The sequence below is a fragment of the Lepisosteus oculatus genome, chromosome 17, assembly GCF_040954835.1.
Source record: "Lepisosteus oculatus isolate fLepOcu1 chromosome 17, fLepOcu1.hap2, whole genome shotgun sequence".
Lineage (NCBI taxonomy): Eukaryota > Metazoa > Chordata > Actinopteri > Semionotiformes > Lepisosteidae > Lepisosteus > Lepisosteus oculatus.
In genome coordinates this window covers 8,268,026-8,285,894 of record NC_090712.1, presented here as the reverse complement: position 1 = coordinate 8,285,894, position 17,869 = coordinate 8,268,026, and the positions used below count along the sequence as shown (strand labels likewise).

The window sequence follows — 17,869 nt, the reverse complement described above, 5'->3', positions numbered from 1 at the left end:
TGAGGTAATACTTTTATGCATCCAATGTGAAAAGTCTGAGCAATTATTGCATTCAGTCTGTAAGGATATACAGTAATACCTTATATTTGTTTAAATATGGGTCTTGGGACTTAGTAATAAGCTAACCATTTCTGCAGTTTAGTGCCTGATGGCAGCCCTGAGACATTCTAATTAAATCCATTAAAACTGCCAGCTCTTAGAAGTCAAAAATAATAATTAAATAGACAATTTTACAACCAAAGATGTTAGTACATGCCTAGTACTCAAACCATCTTGTATCTTTTTTCTCTTTGCCTATGAAAACAATCCCTAATCTTCTGCTCCTGAAGAACAACAGCTTCCTATTAAATAGACAATTGTAATTAATGGAGACCCTTTAAAGACCCTAATTCATAACAATCTGTTTGAAAGAGAATTTTAATGTTGCTAAGACAAATAAATTGTAGAAATCACAACAGATTGCCAAGAACATTCAGATCCTATTTAAATACTTTCATAACATCACTTTCTTTCCCATTGCATGTAAAATTCAGCTGGAACATTGAGAGATGCTGGTATTCCTTTTCATCCATTTATCACTTCTTTAACCATTTCATCCAATTTAGGGTTGTGGGGGAACTAGAGTCTATCTTGGCAAGCAAAAAACACATGGCAGGATACACCCTGGATGCAACACCAGTCCATCACAGGGCAGACACAGGCACAGACAAACACACACTCCTACTGGGGCCACCTTTTCCATAAGCCAATTAACCTATCAGCAAAAACCCATGTGAACAGGGAAAGAACAAACTCCACACAGATACTGTAATACCCTGGAATTGAATCCAGGGCCTCAGTGCTGAACAAGTAATGCTAAACGTTGTGCCACTGTGTTGCCTGGTATAAATGTAATTGAAACAAAATCTCAAAGTTAAAAAAAATATACATTTTTCTGGGTAAATCTGCTGTATCATATTATTACTTTTTATAATTCATGAGTCACCTTTGCTTCAACATTATAGATATTTAACAGACTTTAAAGAAAAGTATGATTATGAGATAAAAACTTTTATTGTTATTTCTGGCCATGAAACATGAATTATTGATTTTGATGAGTCACTCTAAATTAACTTACACAATGAGGACTTACAGATTTTGAGCACTTCCAAAATACAAAAGCGCTATACTGTACACCACACAGTAGTCATTAGAAGAGACACAGCAGGTTTAGTGTGAATTATAGATCCTGCAGCTTATATTAGAAAACCTCAATCTAAGATAAAGTAGTCATGAAAAGCTTTTCTCAGTGTGAGCAAGCTCTTGAGATCCTTGAGTAAAAAAAGCTGGTTTCAGCAAGTTCTGAGTTCTAATATAATGGGAGAAAAGTTTATTAACAGAAACATTTCCTTTTGTCCACAGCAGCAATAGCATACCCTTCAGGAATCACTACGTGATGGACAGTTGACCATTTTTGTTCTACGCCCTTTATAACATGACTTCGGCTCTTGCCAGTTATTCTTGAGACTGTGTGCTCTGCGTCACATATTGACATTTAATTATGTTAGGAGGATTGTCAAGATTTTGGCAAGTGTGCCTTATTAAAGTCACAAAAGAAAGTCTTGAAAGGTATTATAGATCATTAAGACTCTGAGCCTGATGGCCACAATAAACTGTTATATTCTCAAAAAACAAGTACAAGTACCTACAGTGGGATAGATATGTTCCTGTGTAGGTAAACAAAATGTCTCCATGAGCTGCAAAGTAAAACCATCTTTTTTTTTCTCTCAGAAGAGGGTTATTGTACCAGGATTAAGCATTATTTAATCTTGTTAGACTTCAATGAATATGAAATGAGATGCACTGCTTCAGAAAGGACTACACATTTCCAAATCTTATATCAGATATCATCCAATTTGAATGTTTGGACAGGGTATGGGTTGTGTAGGGAGCTATAAAGATACATATTTTATAAACATTTGATATTTTACAAAGAATTGAAATGACTGAATTGATATAATCTAATTGAATCAGCAATAAGACAAAAACAAAAATCAAGTTACTCTCACATTTGCTTTATGGCATTTTGGATGTTGGTCTGTCTTACCTACTTTAATAATATCCTGTATCTAGCTGTCAACTTGAAGAATGAGTTGACACTACTGATTCCATGAGGTTGTTTAACTGCCATTCTCGCTGCAATAAATACTTCAAAGATTTTCCTGCTCTACAAGCATTGAATTTCAATTGAACATATCAGATTGCACAACAAGTTTCTCACAATGCAATCTTGCCACTGGTTGTCACTGTTTCTATAGTTAGCCTTTTTGAAATTCAGACAACAGGAGAAAACAACTGCAACCGACAAGTACAATTTTCACAATGAAGGCCTTACAAGAGTATGTAAAAAGTTTAAGTGAATGCACCCGCCTTTTTATGGAAATAAGACATATGTATGGTTGTAGATCTTAAAAGCAATAATTACATCAGAGATTGAAAGCACAAAAGAAAAAAATGGTCATTAAAAAGCCTTTTGCAATACTGGCCTCCCAGGTGAGAATGTCATTTGTAAAGGTAATGTGAACAATGCTTACTACATCTGTTGGTAGTATCTCTTTACAAAGAAACCACGTATTCACTTTCGCTGCACAATGACGTATAAAATGAAATGTTGAAGATTACTTCTACACCTCCAAAAATAAGCACAAAGGAAGCATCAAAGAAGATAATGATTTTGAGTTTTGTCCTGGAGAGATTTCTAAATTAAACAGGAAATGTCACACTGTGTTTTAATCAGAGTAATACATAATGCATGCACAGACATGTATTTCAATATGGATATCTAGTGTACAAGGAGCCTGAATCACTCACCACTGCCAGTATTAGATTAGGTTTTTATTATCATTCCTATGTGCTCAGTCACACATATTTCCAATGTGTAACTGACATTTAAACATTGTCTCTTTGAAACCTAGTGTGTTTATGTTATCATATAGCAAATGAAGGGAAGTATTAGGAAAAATGCTGCCATACACATGCTTTGTGAATTGGATGTTTTTTTAAAAAGATTAAACTGATCCTTATGAAACTATACAGGTTTTAGCTCTTATTTGTATGAGAGACAATGGTCTTCTTAATCATTGATATACAACATGTCTATTATTATCTCTTTATCATTGTGAACTTAATGTATAATACTATGCCAATTAAATCTGTTTATTTGAAGAATGTTATTTCCCAAAACACAAGGTATATTTGACGAGATCAACAATTAAAATAAAACCACAAAAATAATAGCATTAATAGTGAGGTTTCATGTTTATGATGTAGAATAACCATAAAAACCACTGTCTGACAACTCCAAAACCTTATTGAAAACAATATACTGTACAGGAACAGGATCCACATAGGGGAAAAAATGAATATTAATATCCTAAGAAAAGTGTGTCTTCAAATGTCCTGTTTGATCATGTGTTTCTCTAATTATTCTTTAATATTGTAAACAATAAAAGTTAAATACTATAAGATAAACTATACCTATGATTTCTTCTACAACCTTTAGTACAATGAATACAAAATTAAATCAACTTGATGTAATGTCAGACCTGATAGTCTATTATCAAACCAGACAAAGTTTGAATGAAAATGGTCTCTGATTAATACTTTGTGCTTTAAAGATGACAAAGGATCCTCATACTAAAAGTCTCCATTTAAAATTCTGAACCTACACAACTCAACTAAACAAATTTATAAAGAACAATAAAATATATAAACCAAACAAACAAAAATATAAACAAAAGCAATGTACAGTATACTGTCTATATGACAATGGAGGTACGCACATAACATTGGCATTCTGTTTGTGTTTTTACACTCCATCTGCTTCTTCTGTAGATCCTGTGAGGAGATGTAGCAGGATGTTTCACTCGAGGAGGAATTCCTTCCTAGAAACAAAGTATGGGTTTGAGCGTAAGAGCATCTATTTGTATCTTTTTATTTTTCTCATCACATTAAAAACTTAATCCTGTCTGCTACGCAGAACTAAAGAGTTCTTTAGACAAACAATATGTGCACAAAAGATCTATAATACAATTAATATAGTATTTAATCATTATGAGCTGTGGATCTGTTTTTGTTAAAGAATGTTTCTGGGTTCTGTTCTTGTTGAACTGTTCCTATTCTCAAGCACTGACCAATTCACACAGAGCTGCTACCTGCTGTACCACACAGGACTGGTGAAGAACACATTCCTGTGTCCTCAAAAATCACCATACCTGCTTTGCTTGCGCATCACATACATTCAGAATCAACTCTAAAGAGCAGCTGGTGATCTCTCCTCAGATAATACAAAGAAGAAGGTGCACGTCAATGCCCTGTTCTACATCCATCCATTGTCAGAAAGAGCAAAGGAAAGCTCAGTGTCTATTTCCAAGACGTAAGGTGTGAGGCAGGAATGTAAGAAGAAATTGAAGCACCTGTAGACCCAAGGGGACTGCAGACTCCACCCTGATGATTCTCCAATTTGGAATCAAAATCCTGGACCCAAAAACTGTCAGACAACAATACTAACTGCTAGGCATCATGCCACTCTGCCATACAGAACCTATGCAGAATTAACAGTGATGTCCTATCTGCATATTAAATTCTAAACTGCCATATTCTGAAATTACACAAAAGCAATTCTGCTAACTGATATTATTTAATAAGGAATAAGTATTGTTAATTAAAATAGATATGACAAAAACAAAAATATATAATCAATTACAAAGGTTGACAACAGAAGACAAATCTGTACATACTCTTCATACATAGATATGTGAAATATTCATTGTTATAAACTTTTTGAGGAAACACAATATTTGAAGTATTTTAACCATAATTTTCAATAAACCCCAGTACTTCAGGAAAATGAACTGAGAGTGCCTGAATTGGAATCTGAGCAGAAACAGTACTTCACCGATGGTCTTGATTTTCTTGTTATAAATAATAGCCATTGCATTTTTAAGTGGTTTACCTTTTAATGCCTCTCATTTAAATTGCATAAAACAAGTGCCCATCTTCACAGTTTCAAACTAAATGAAAGCTTTTTAAGGGAAAGTCAATGGATAATCTGAATACCAGATTTTTGTTAGATTCACTGTTAATCTTTTCTTCATGAGGCAAGTTAGAACATGTTCTCTTTGCATTTTCACCCTTGGCCACATGTACTTCCTCTTCGGATTGATTTAATTAAGCAATATACAGCACTCACAAATGCCTGGGATCTTGGAAAGTTCTAATTCTGCTAAAAGCTTGAAAAATAACATTTCATGCTGTACCTGGCTAAATCAAAACTAGTGTTGCTAGACAGATTAGCCCAGTTTCAGAACAACTGAAGTTCTCATTATACAAACCTTATCCATGCTCAATTTAAATTTGCAACTTAAAGTAATGTCGAATTTTCATCTGAAGCCATCACCAATATTTTTTACTTATCCAATTCTTACATCTGATATCTACAGCCTCTGTTTAGTACAGACGTTTTCATTATAATAATCAAAATACAAATCATATTTTAAGTTCACATTTAATTAGTGGTAGTGACAGTGAAATTAAATTTACTGTTTCATAGACTGTGATCATAGATATACATCTCAAGAAGTTATTAAAACTGATACAAGGATTGAGGGAGACCTTGTGCTCTAAGATAATTGCTTCCAATTTATCAGCCATTCAACTGTGTCTTGCACTCACAAAGCATAATGTAACCTAATAGGTTTGAGGTAAAACAACATAATGTATCTATTGTTTTATAACAGTCTTGTATCTCTGAACATTAAAACAATGTTTTCCCTTGGTCATTTCTTCCTTCAATCTAATGTTCCAATTACAATTCTAATTTTATTCTTGAACTGTCTGGGAGATAAAACACTTGTAGCTTTCTAAATTACCCCAGCTTTTTGTTGGGATTAATTTAAATTTGCTAAAAGATCAAGATTGTTCCCAATGTGAATCTTAAACAAAGTACAATATTAAAATGCGGTAGGTTACTGCAGTAATGAAAATACCAATGCAGCTATAAATGTGTTCCTCCCTGGTTATATCATTCCCTAGTCTTACCAACAAAACAATCAATAACAATTATTTTGATCTCTCTCATAAATGTTTTCGCTTTTGTTTGAAATCAGTTTACTTCAGAATATAAATGATGTGGTTAAAAAAATATCAACAAACATTATTAAACTATTTTTACACACTTTATAATATCACAAGTACATACCATTCCTATATAAACCCCAGCCATGTTTTTGGATGTCTGAGCCTTGCCCTTATACTCCTTCTCCATGGCATTTCTTTACTGAATTAAGCAGCTTGCAGTACTCCTTTGTTTTTTAGGGCTGTACAGCACAGACTCTTGGTTACTGAACTTCCAAGGGGACCTGTCTCTAAGCAAACAAATGGCAATCAAATGGCTACAGAGAGCTAAAACAGAATGGAGACAAAATGTCTCGGTTAACATTTAATGGCAGCAGAATACTTACTGCTCTTATAAAAGTGTTTTGAGCTCTAATCCTGCACAGTTCACACAAAAAGGGTAGAAGAAACACAGAAGGGAGAAATTATTAGCTCAACATTTTTGCATAATCCTCTACCAGCACTGCCACTGCTAATACTGTACCTCTGCTGCTATAATCCCCTTTGCATGAGACCTTACCTGACACAATCCTACAGGTAGTCTCAGAATTGCATACCTTCCACGTAGTGTTTGAGAGGCAGACAGCTGGGCTCTGATTGGATTGAAAAAAGTTTGCACTTGGTGGAATTATAAAATTCAGTGGATGTAAAATTGCAACTTGCATATTGTTGTTTTAAATGAGTTGATTGATTCAAATGCAGTTATTATACATGCCCGGAGACAACAGTGAAACCTAGAGGAAGCAGTACAAAGGCAATTGCATACTGCAACACAAGGTATTTATTCAATAATATGAGACCATGTTCTGAACACATTAGCACCAAAAAAATATTTTTGATCAGAAAAAAATGGGTAACCTTTCATTACATTACTTTTAACAAGTGTTTACCTCAAACATTTCTATATGAATTGAAAAGGTACTGTCATTCATTCACATATTAATCCATTCAAAACCAGTTCTTTGGATCTGTGTCTTTTTGATCAATTTTTAATTTCAGATTTATAAAACACTATGCTTGCTACATCTCACAATCAACAACAAGAGATCATGTTTATGAAGGGACACATAAAATGTAAAAATGTAAATAAAAGAAACCTGTTTAAAGAAAAGAAAGAAACATCCTGTTATAAAACAGCACTGTGTTCTTGTGCATTCTGTTTGTGCTGAAAATGGGTTTTATGGTTATTACTAAAAACTATCCAGTGAAGAAGCATGAGTAGTATATATATTAAAAAATAAAATATTTTATTTTTTTAAGTACTGTATGAGAATGTACAGCAGTGTATTTTGTCATGTTGCCAGTAAACCACAAGAGGGAGACAACAATATGCATTTCTAAAGCAGCATTCTTAAATTCAAATAAGATAAGGGCTTCATTATACTATAAAAGGCTCTCATTGAGCTCACGATACTCTTGACCTTTGGATTTCATTAAGTTTGCTGAAACTTACCTGCAGCCACCGTTAATACTGTATTGTATACTAATGTAGGAGACAGCTGTTCTGGCAGCGTTCATTCTACCTGTTATTTGCTTGCCTAATGCTTCTTCAGACATTTTTCAGACAACAGTGGTACTGTTAGCAATGTTACATAAGAATAGATGGCCCAGTGTTGTCTGAATGTTTTTACAGGATGTAATTTACCAAGTTGATTTCACTGTGTGGTCAGAGAAAGATCAGTCTAGTACTACAGTTTGTGTTTAGAAAATTAAGATGTAAGGTTTTAAGCAAATTATAAGCATAATACCTCTATAAAATCAATCAATCAATCAATAAATAAAGAAGGCCATTCAACACATCTAACCTATTTGGTTCCTAGAGCTAATAATTACAAGCATTTCATCTTGTGCTTTCTTATAAGTAACCAATATATCGGCTTCAACAACAATAAGGCTAGGTAGCTTGTCCATTGACCCCCACAATTATTTTATGTAAAAAATGCCTCCTTTTCTCAGTTTGGAAAGTCCTTAGTTTCCACTTGTGTTCTCTGGCTCATGTTTCACTGTTAATTCTCAGGAAGTACACAGGGTTGACTTTTGGACTAACAAATGCAATCAATTTGACACATTTAAAAAGGCATGACTTCTATCTTTGGCCTGAATTAATTTGTTCCTTTCAAGCTCCCTACATCTTTTCTTTATTACCATTCCGTCAATCACAGTTCTTTCAATGGTACTGTTATCATATGCACAATATTCACAGGATAAAATAAGTTACAAAACTAAAACTTCGACTAGTAAAAATTAAGATGTCACTTCTTAAGCAAATGAAATGCATAATACCTCTATAAGAAGAAATTATGAAGGCCTTCTTGTATTTTGTTTGCTGACATGCACTACAATTGTGAATTATTGTTTATTAATTTATATGAAATGTATATAATTTATTGATACAGTATGTGATCTGGACAATCTGAACAACTATTAAACAGATCTATTGTACTTAAATTCATTTATGTTAGAGGTGGTAAGTATTAAATTGGGACTTACTGTATTAACTTCATGTTAATAAATTAAACACAGTACATTCTAAATTGGTTCCTCTGTCCTCCAGTTTAAGAAACACTCAAGAGCTGATCATCTCTTTCAAAGTAGGAAAATGTTAGCCACAGGGTTCAGGCTTCTGTTTACTCAGCACACAAGTCAAACATACGAGACACATTTTAAATACAGTACCGTAGCTCTGTTCGTTTTTGGATGATATTGTTGAGCTCAGATCAGTAGAAAATTCCAAATATAAATAATGGATTTGATCAAATCAGTTTCAAACAAAAAATGTTATTTTTGTCTAGACATATGGTTTTTATTTGTTTCATAACACTGGATAATAAATCATGTACAACCTATAAATGTGTATCTTTTCAAAAGTTCAAATATCTATTGCTGTGTATGTAAAGCAGTTTTACAATATTGTTTTGAAGAAAAAAAATATTTTTCTAAAATAGTATCAGCAAGTATGAGAAACATCACACTGTTATATATATTTTTTTGATTAAAAATACAAAAGAAAAGAAAAAACTATTTAAAGAAAATAGGTTTCATACTTCAAGGGTGAAAGTATTTACTTAAGTGAAAGAGTATTTAGCAGAAGACTGTCTCACAAAGTTCCTACCAAAACAACTTTCTCCTATCTTTGTATTCCTTGTTTTTCTTTTAAGAAGAAAGCAAAGTAGAATTTTCTTTGAAAGTTTTTCTTCTCTTATGCCTTGATATGTCTTGTACACTTCAAATGTTTCACAATCTTCTTCCTGTCTTAAACACAGTAGAAATCAATGTCCTGTAAAGTTAAAAAACAAGAGAAATAAACATTAAAAAGTGACAAAAATATTATTCATATAATATTACCAAAAATATTATTCAAAAATATATTCAAAAAGACACAATTGCCTGTTTTCAATGTATTCTGCTAGAGGAATAAATGTCCTAAATCAACATATAGTATAGAATTTTCTAAGAATGATAGATAAGGGTCAAGTTTTTGTTTTGATGTTCTGGGAAAGTATTTGTAAGTATCTGCAAGAATATCAAACAAAGGGTTGAAAAACATTAAAGCAAAATATATTTGACCAAGTTTAATGGGCTCTGCTTTTTCCACATTAGCTTTGAGCTGTTAGGAAATTTATTGCAGTACTTACGGTTGTGGGAATCTCAATACTGCCCTCCTTGAACACATGGGTTTCAGTGACCAAGGTGCTGGGGAAGTATCCAATGATTCCCATCTGTTCCACATACCGGTCACTGTAGACCTGACAGGACAGACATGCACACGAAGGAAAATAACACAAAACAGACATGAGTGAAAAAGGTTTTTGCCTGCATCTGCAATGCCCACCCCATTAAAATTGTGAAACTACACTTTGAACATGATCCTACACCCAACTATTGACAGAGTAATAAACAGGGTGCTGGGAGAAGGTGAGTGGAGGGCCATGCATTTTTGGTGGGGGAAGGGGCTCTAGGTTTCTAAACTGTGTCTTTTTTTGAGATTGTAAAAAGAAGCTGCTCTACCCCCTCGCTCCCCCCTTGAAACATGAATATCTTCCCGTTTCCCTAACAGAGCATATACCAGCACGAGCTACAAAGTCATGTATACTTCTACTGAGCCTGTTACTTCTCTCAATATCATATTGTTCTAAGCAACTTCTGGAAAACTTGTGTGATTTTACCTTAACATGTATTTACAATTGTCACTGATATTTTGCGGAACAGGAATTAAATACCAAATCTGGGATTTGTGGGACAACTTTGTTTAGGATAGATGGCTATCTGCAATTAAAAATGTTTCGGTCGTATTGCACTAATATTACACATTGTTTCTTTAAGTCTGTTATTCCCAAAATGCATTTAAGAATGCTGCAGGACATGTTATGTCTTTGGAAAAACAGAAGAGCTCTGTTTTAAGTCTTTCATTGTTTCATGTTCAGCAGATTCTGAGCAGTTTTCAAACAAAGAGAGAGCATTCCAAAGGAATTCAAAGATGGCTAGAGGAAAGATACTAACCTGTTGTAGCAGCAAAACACTTCACATGTTCTAAATCAAATTTTACTAAGGTATTCAAATCCAATCACATTAATGCTGTGGTGTATATTTAACAAAACCCGTTTCATTGTGTCATAACATGCATGCTGTACCTTTATGTTAAGCACTTGCTACAACTTGAGCTATGAAACATTCTAGTTATAGAACATAGAAATGAAGAATTAAATAAAATATTTAAATAATACACATACACTTCCAGACCAGAACTCTCCTGAGCCTTCTTCAGGCAGTAGTTTGGAATAAACATAGATCAGCTGGCCTTTCTTTATGTTAATAAATCTGCAGTCAGGTGCGTTGTAATCATCATTTGCTGTGGCAAGGGATATCGTGTCTAAAAGAAGAATAGAGGTTAACAGAGGTCTACTAAACCCTTGGGTCCAAACACAATCTACAAAGATGTTTACAAAAGCATCATATTCTCCAATGAATACACAGCAATAAAACTGGTATGGACTGTAGCACACTGTAAAAAAATGTTTTAATAAAATTCAGATTAAATGCCTTACAGACAATAACTGGTCACTATAGAATTCAAATAAACCACATTAACATTGCATATTAAGTTCCTGGGCATCCTTAAAAAAATAATATTGAATTCTGTACACTCACGTGAACATTCTTCATCTGCACAGAGCTTCATATTTGCAAGTTTTTCCATCATAACTCCACTAACAGCTTGGTTTATTGAGCCAAGCAGAGTGAGAACAAACACAAGGTCGAGAAGCTTTAGCATCCTGACAGCCGTGTGTATACTGTAGGATCTCGTTTCTCTTGTGAAATGTTCCTCTGGCTGAAAGGCTTATTCAAGAACTTGGGCAGGACATCTGGATGACCAATCATTGCAGATCAGCTCCAAATTCCAAGGGTTGTTCCAAAAAGCTGTTGGCAAAGTGGCTCAAGCGGATGTTTTTTTTATAAACCAGATTTCTTTTCTTTGGCCTTTGACCCATCTAATAACTCAAAATATGCATCATTAACAAACTAGTGAGTCAGTGCTAAAGGCATTCCCTTTATTGACTGACTTTTCAAGTTAAAAGGTAAGAATTAGGAAAGGGGGAAAAACGTCCAATATATTGCTTACTAACATTGTAAGATTTGGTGTATATATTGCACTTAAGTGTGACAAAAAAAAAACAAAACCATAACCATATGGGAACATAAGGGGAAGACTTTAGGTTTAATTAATGTTTAAACAGCCTCAAAGGCAATATTGCTGTAGACCAGAGATAAGAAAACAAATGTATTAAATCTGCAAGGAATATTTCATCTCGAGACTCCCAGAAGACAGAATACAATATACCTTTGAAGACACATTGCATTTTAAAAATTCTAACTATATATGATTAAGTAGCTGAATACTTTAGGAATACTAATTATCTAATTACCTTGAGAAAATAAAGCTAGTGTCATATTGTTTGATCCAACATGTGGATAAATGTACCCAATGAGTGCACACATTCTCCACACTGAATTCATGTTGAATAATTCATGAAAGCTTATGAATTTTCTTCTTCCTAAGGGAAAGTACATCTAGATACACCACCACCGTATCGTGATAGAACAAATCTCACAAATCCCATTCAAATGACTGACAGAGGATTCAATTAACCTGATCCTGGAGTACCTTATTGTGAACTCCAGGAAATAACCCAGAGCATTTTAAAGATTAAACACATTAAAGTTTAAAGTTGAAAAAAAAACAAGCACCATATATAATCCCATTTATCATTAAGTAATCCATCAGAGCAGTTGATGATAACTCTAATCTAGCCTTTCTAATTTTTTGCACTATGAAGCAAAGTTTATATAAACACAATGTGTTCCTTTGTTGTTCTCAACGTTTCATTAAAAAAAACAGCAAACCGCTATTTTATTCAATCAGAAAAAAAATACTACATACAATGTATTTTTTAAAAAACTTTATTTTTCAGATTAAATTAAACTGCTGTATTCTCCAAAGAAGCAGTCTTTAAGAATGGTTGACACAAAAATAAAAACAATTTTCCCCAAACAAGCTCTCATCTTCAAAGACTGCCTCTGCAACAAGTCCAAACTTATCCTTTTACACCATAGAAAAAAAGCTAGATATCTCACTACGTCTGGTGTATTTTTGGGATTCATAACAAAAAAATCTGGAAAACCCTCCTTTAAACTTCAGATTCCATTGGCTACAAAAGGTCCTCATCTCAGTCCACAAACATCCACAGATCCGCGGTTATTTTTTAGCATAAGTTATCTTCATGGCGTGGGTGGACGTTATGCGGAATCCCTGCAGGGCGTCCCTCGCCACTCCTGCTTGCCCTTCACTTTCAAACTCAACAAAGGCGATGTCGTGTCGGCCAGGCACAAGACGTACCTCTTTGAAACCAGGGAACCTAGGCAAAACAAGGAGCACTTTGATTGTAAAAAAAAAAAAAGCAATGTTCTACCGAACTTAACAGATATGCAAACCACTCTCCAGGCTGCGCTGGGATAAGTGACTTCTAGCACCAAACTGAGACCAGGCCTACATACAGTATTATTGAGTTAGGTCAGAAAGCTGCACCACGAACTTGAATCAATTAGATTTAGTAACTTCAGAGTCTTTAATCAACAAGCATACAACCTTTTTACCTTGTCCTTAGGGTTAAGCCAAAGAGTTCACTGTGTAATTTATAGATGAAGTCATTACTGTGTCAGGGGAAGTAAAAACCTGAATTGATACAGACCTGAAAATCCAGCTTGTGGGAAACCCTGGCTAGAAATAACAGCAAGATTATGTTGTATTTGTAAAGCTCTAAATAATCAAGATTCGCCAAATGGAAAACAGCATTATTTAAAGATTTACAGGTAAGAAATAGCTTAATTCAATCCTTTTATACTGTCACACGCCTTATAATGCTGTGCAAACGCGATTCTGAAAAAAATAAGTCACGTGTTCTAGATTTGTGCTGTGGCAGTTGTAAAGATAGACAGAAACAAAAAAAAAGTCTCTACTTACTGATTGAAAAGCATAGATAGCATCATTTCACTTGTTTCCTCTGGTAGATTATTGAGGAATAAAATGTAGTTAGGTGGATTGTCAGGTGTCTAGAAAAAAGGAAAAATAACATTATAGCAATAAGTACAGAAGTATTATTGTGCTACTGCAAATATTGGACATGAATTTCACACTTTCAACATCTTTTTATTCCTGCAAGTTAACCTTTTACGTTTCTTTGATGTTCTATATTTTTAGTATTTCTTTCTTGAAATGTTGAATACAAACAAGTTAAAAATATGGACTTTATCAGATCTGCATTCATACTCACATATATGAATATAGAATAATATATAGAATAACTATTTCATTATAGTTATAGATAATTTCATAAATAAATCCCCCGTCATCTGGCACATACCTGTTGAGTCTGGGGGGCATTTGAAGGTGTATTCGTAGATGCCTGTTTCGCAGAAAGTAAAGAAAAAGAATCAATGAAAAACATTCATCCAGAAAAATACCTAACATTCATACTGTGGTTTGTGCTTTTAGTAATAAAAAACACTGCTTACCTAGATATTATTAATTATACCTATGTACAGTACCGTATAGTAACCACTTCATTTGATTTTTGTGTAATTACACACATAATCACAGTTTTCATTTTCTTAATGCCTTTGGGGTCCATTATAATGTCAAAACAGCCAATTTTCTTGCACGAAAAACAAGAGCTCACACAATACTGAACAGCATAGAAAGCAAGATGTAATGAAGTGCATCACACACGTCTCTCCTACCACTCCATAGGCTCTGTTAGTTAGTGGAATGTGATGCAAGCAGTCTACATGAGATGAGTGGCGCTGTATGCACCTTCCTCTTCACTCTATAGCTAGTATCGCTATTTGATGCTTTGTGGTATTGAAATTTCATAAAAAGAACATTAGTTAAAAGAAGCATGGGTGTGGTTTTGATATATTGGGGTTATGTTTAATGAAGCAAAACTTATTTACCGGGGCTGGTTTCTTGGTTGCATTTGCTGCCTGCTCCTGAACTTTCTTCTTCTTTTCCTTCTTCTTGTCCTTGTCGCCAAATGTGCCTCGCATTTTAGAAATAACATCAGAATCTGTCTTGGCATACTGAATGCGCTGTGTAGGTAAAACAGGAAAGAAATTGCGTATAAATACTCTTGTGTAAAAGTCTTGAAATATATTATACTGTTGTGTTGTTTTCAATGCTATTCCTTCTAAATGCAGAAACAGTTCTGTAGTAATGAAATACAGAAATTTTGAACATTTTAAGAGAAGAGTTAGGCCTGAGAGATCTGCATTTTGCTCTACAAAAAGAAGCCATTTAGTTTTATTATGTAAATTGTGAGCAAAACCTGACAATAATAGAGTTTAGATTTTATAGATTTTATTATTGTGCATGTGATGGAATACGTTACTCCAACATTTCATGTACTGCTCATGTAAGCTTTCCCATGCTAAGCTTTATTAATGACTATCAAGGTGGTCTGAACAGTAGAAACGTCTTGCGGTGTCAATGATGCCGAACATGACATATATTGTTACAGCCAATTAGATCCAGGATCTCTAAGGCTTTTGCACGAGTATAAAAAAATGCAATTTTAATATAAAAGGCCCAAAAGCTGTTCCTGTTTTTCTTTTTAATGTAGAAAAACCTTGTAAGAATTGGATTTATTCCTTATTGAAGAGCCTTCCTAAAAAATATGCATCGTTACATGAAATAATCATACATGGCAACTTGTTTTCTAGACAAGTCAAATACAAGGTATGTATTTTTGTAAATGTCAAAACAGCTCAAGTGCACTTAAAACTCAGATGTGTAACTAACCATTGGCTTATTATAAAACGGAAATCCTTGCAGTTGTCGAAGAGCATTGGTAGCAGAGCCCAGTTCTTTGAAGACAACAAATGCTTGTCCTCTCATCTTCATTGTCTTCAAAGCCACAATATCAATTATCTGTCCAAACTGAGAAAACAGTGCATATAGCGACCTCTTTAGCTCTACGGAGAAATAAAAAAAAATTAGTGCATTCAAAACCACTAAGTATTAAGTCAGGAAGAAATGATAGAAACTGCACAGGAACACTATTCAGATCTAATGAGTTTAAAAATCAATGCCTGCTAGTACTGGGACTGTGCTTTATTTCTGAACATGTTGAAATATTAATCAGATCATACTAAATTACTGTCAATCTAAATATAGCAGTAAATGACATGCAAACTGTGACACTCCCACCCCCAACCCAGCGGTCAACATAGTTCAAATGAATTAAGTTAAAATACTGTTTGGACACAGCCTTGTAGCTTCCTGTTTAACTCGGTGGCTCCCACAAGAGGCCAAACGCCCATACAATTTAAATTAATTTAGTTAAAATCTGACTGTACGCGGCCCTACAGCCTCCTATTAAACAATATTACCATACAGTCACACTATTTTGACACAACTGGTACATGATTTCTCTTTCGGTTTTACCCTATATACATTCAAATTTATTGGGTACGGTTACAAATAGGCAACGTTTATCCGAACAACAGACTTCCTGAATCATAAATGACGATATTCGTAAATACTTACCTTCTTTTTTGATTTTGTCATTTACATTATTAATATAAATGGTGTGGTTGGGTCTAATATCCATGATGGCACTGCAACGTTATAACTACAAGAAGAAAAGAGATTTACATATAAACTGTTCTAATCTAATTTTTAAAAAACCTCGGTGGCTAAAGAAAGTGAAACATTGTTCTTGTTAGATCGAGTATTTACATGAATTTGTATTTATGTAAGAGTTAATTAAAAACAATTAAAAATCATCTTTGCTCAGAAGCTAGAAGAAACAAGTACGTGATTTACAAAACAAGACTAAAGTCAACAGAACATATTAGTATTTCTAATTATAAAGAGAGATGTTCCACTTTTAAACTGCATTTCATTAAAACATAAAATAAAATTAATAGAAACAACACAATATTAAAACACAGCAAACTCACGCCGCTCTTCTTCAAAACGCTACCGGAAACAAACTACCATCACACTTCCTGTGTGCAACACTGTGTAAAACAACAAGAACACTTCGCTTTGAATATTTAGTTCCTACATACTTCTTGCTCCCTCTAGCGGCACAGACTGCATACCGTATCTGTACGTAATAATTACATACAGTATAAAATACGTTAATTTTGTGAAACCAATTTGTATTGGGTTAATTAAACTATCGAATCCACTATTAAAAATACACGTTTAAAGCTACACATTTAAAAGTGTGAGAAATATTACATTCCCGGTGAAGAGAAAATATCTCCTTGACAAAAAAGACTTGAGCACGCTTTTGTTGTGATTTTTTTTGGCGTTTTTTACATGTGGGGTACACATTAACTGAATGTGAAAACACGCATCATACAGCTATTGTCCATGACCTGTGTTAGCTAGAAAACAGTTTTAATCAAACAGGTCTCGATATAGATTCTGTGCACCGAAAACATACCGTATTGTATTGCTTGTCAAGACGCAGCTTGTGAAATCTTACGGTGGTTTACTGATCTGAGATTCCTGCCTGATTTTATTTTCAAATAATTCCTGTAACTTTGTTCAGTGTTCAATGGGAATTCTTTGTCTTATTTGTGACACAACAAAGAGACATCTGAATGCAGTTAATTTAATGCTTTTAAAATACCTCATTGATTTGTTCTCCTATTAAATGCAAACCACATGTGATACAATATGCTATATAATCAGGCGCCATGGGTGTGTTTTTACTCAGCCCTGAGGAAGACGGGAGGAGGGCCTACATGTTAGCAGGGATACAATACATGCAGACAACAGCAGTTTTAAACATGGCTTCAGGACTGCTAGTGTACCCACCCGGGAACCCTGCCATGGTGAAATCGTTTTGTGGAGATTCAGGCATCTACTATGCAAGGGAATGACAGTTAGGCTGGGGCTATTACTCACCATTGTTGGAGTAATTCTTACAATCTTGCAGCACCCCAGTGTGAAACATGCACGTTCAGTAAGGGGCACATCTCCAACTCCACTACCCACTCTTGTATTTTTAGTGTAACTAAACCCATTATAAAAAGCTCTTGCCAGTTCAAAGGAAAATCAGGCTGCTCCTGTAAGTGATGTTGGCTTAAAAGAAGAACCTCTTTTCTCATACCAGAATTTTCAATCCAATGCAGCAGAATACAAATG

At 34.2% G+C, this 17,869-nt stretch overlaps 3 protein-coding genes across 6 annotated transcripts in view; all 3 read right to left on the bottom strand.

Moving 5' to 3' along the window:
- Positions 1 to 6,551, bottom strand: part of LOC107079342 (uncharacterized) — a 42,172-nt gene extending 35,621 nt beyond the window's left edge. The window contains exons 1-2 of one of the 4 annotated variants that reach the window (XM_069179986.1): positions 6,239 to 6,551; positions 3,822 to 3,923 (exon numbers count right to left, since the gene is read on the bottom strand). In XM_069179986.1, coding sequence (XP_069036087.1) covers positions 3,822 to 3,923; positions 6,239 to 6,304 — 168 coding nt within the window. In that variant the 5' untranslated portion in view covers positions 6,305 to 6,551. The remainder of the gene's footprint in view (positions 1 to 3,821; positions 3,924 to 6,238) is intronic. The other 3 variants (XM_015362695.2, XM_069179985.1, XM_015362696.2) reach the window with 3 other exon arrangements.
- A 365-nt stretch (positions 6,552 to 6,916) lies between these two features.
- Positions 6,917 to 11,489, bottom strand: LOC102694506 (otoraplin). Its single transcript, XM_006638726.3, has 4 exons — positions 11,302 to 11,489; positions 10,884 to 11,023; positions 9,789 to 9,899; positions 6,917 to 9,430 (listed from the first exon to the last, which is right to left on the bottom strand). The coding sequence occupies exons 1-4, from the start codon at positions 11,423 to 11,425 to the stop codon at positions 9,407 to 9,409; spliced, it is 399 nt and encodes a 132-aa protein (XP_006638789.1). The 5' UTR covers positions 11,426 to 11,489; the 3' UTR covers positions 6,917 to 9,406.
- Positions 11,490 to 12,596: 1,107 nt separating this feature from the next.
- Positions 12,597 to 16,767, bottom strand: snrpb2 (small nuclear ribonucleoprotein polypeptide B2). The gene is made up of 7 exons (XM_006638584.3): positions 16,669 to 16,767; positions 16,253 to 16,337; positions 15,506 to 15,678; positions 14,662 to 14,796; positions 14,073 to 14,114; positions 13,673 to 13,761; positions 12,597 to 13,067 (listed from the first exon to the last, which is right to left on the bottom strand). Exons 2-7 carry the CDS (start codon positions 16,314 to 16,316, stop codon positions 12,908 to 12,910), a joined length of 663 nt encoding a protein of 220 aa, XP_006638647.1. The 5' UTR covers positions 16,317 to 16,337; positions 16,669 to 16,767; the 3' UTR covers positions 12,597 to 12,907.
- Between the last annotated feature and the right edge of the window lie 1,102 nt (positions 16,768 to 17,869).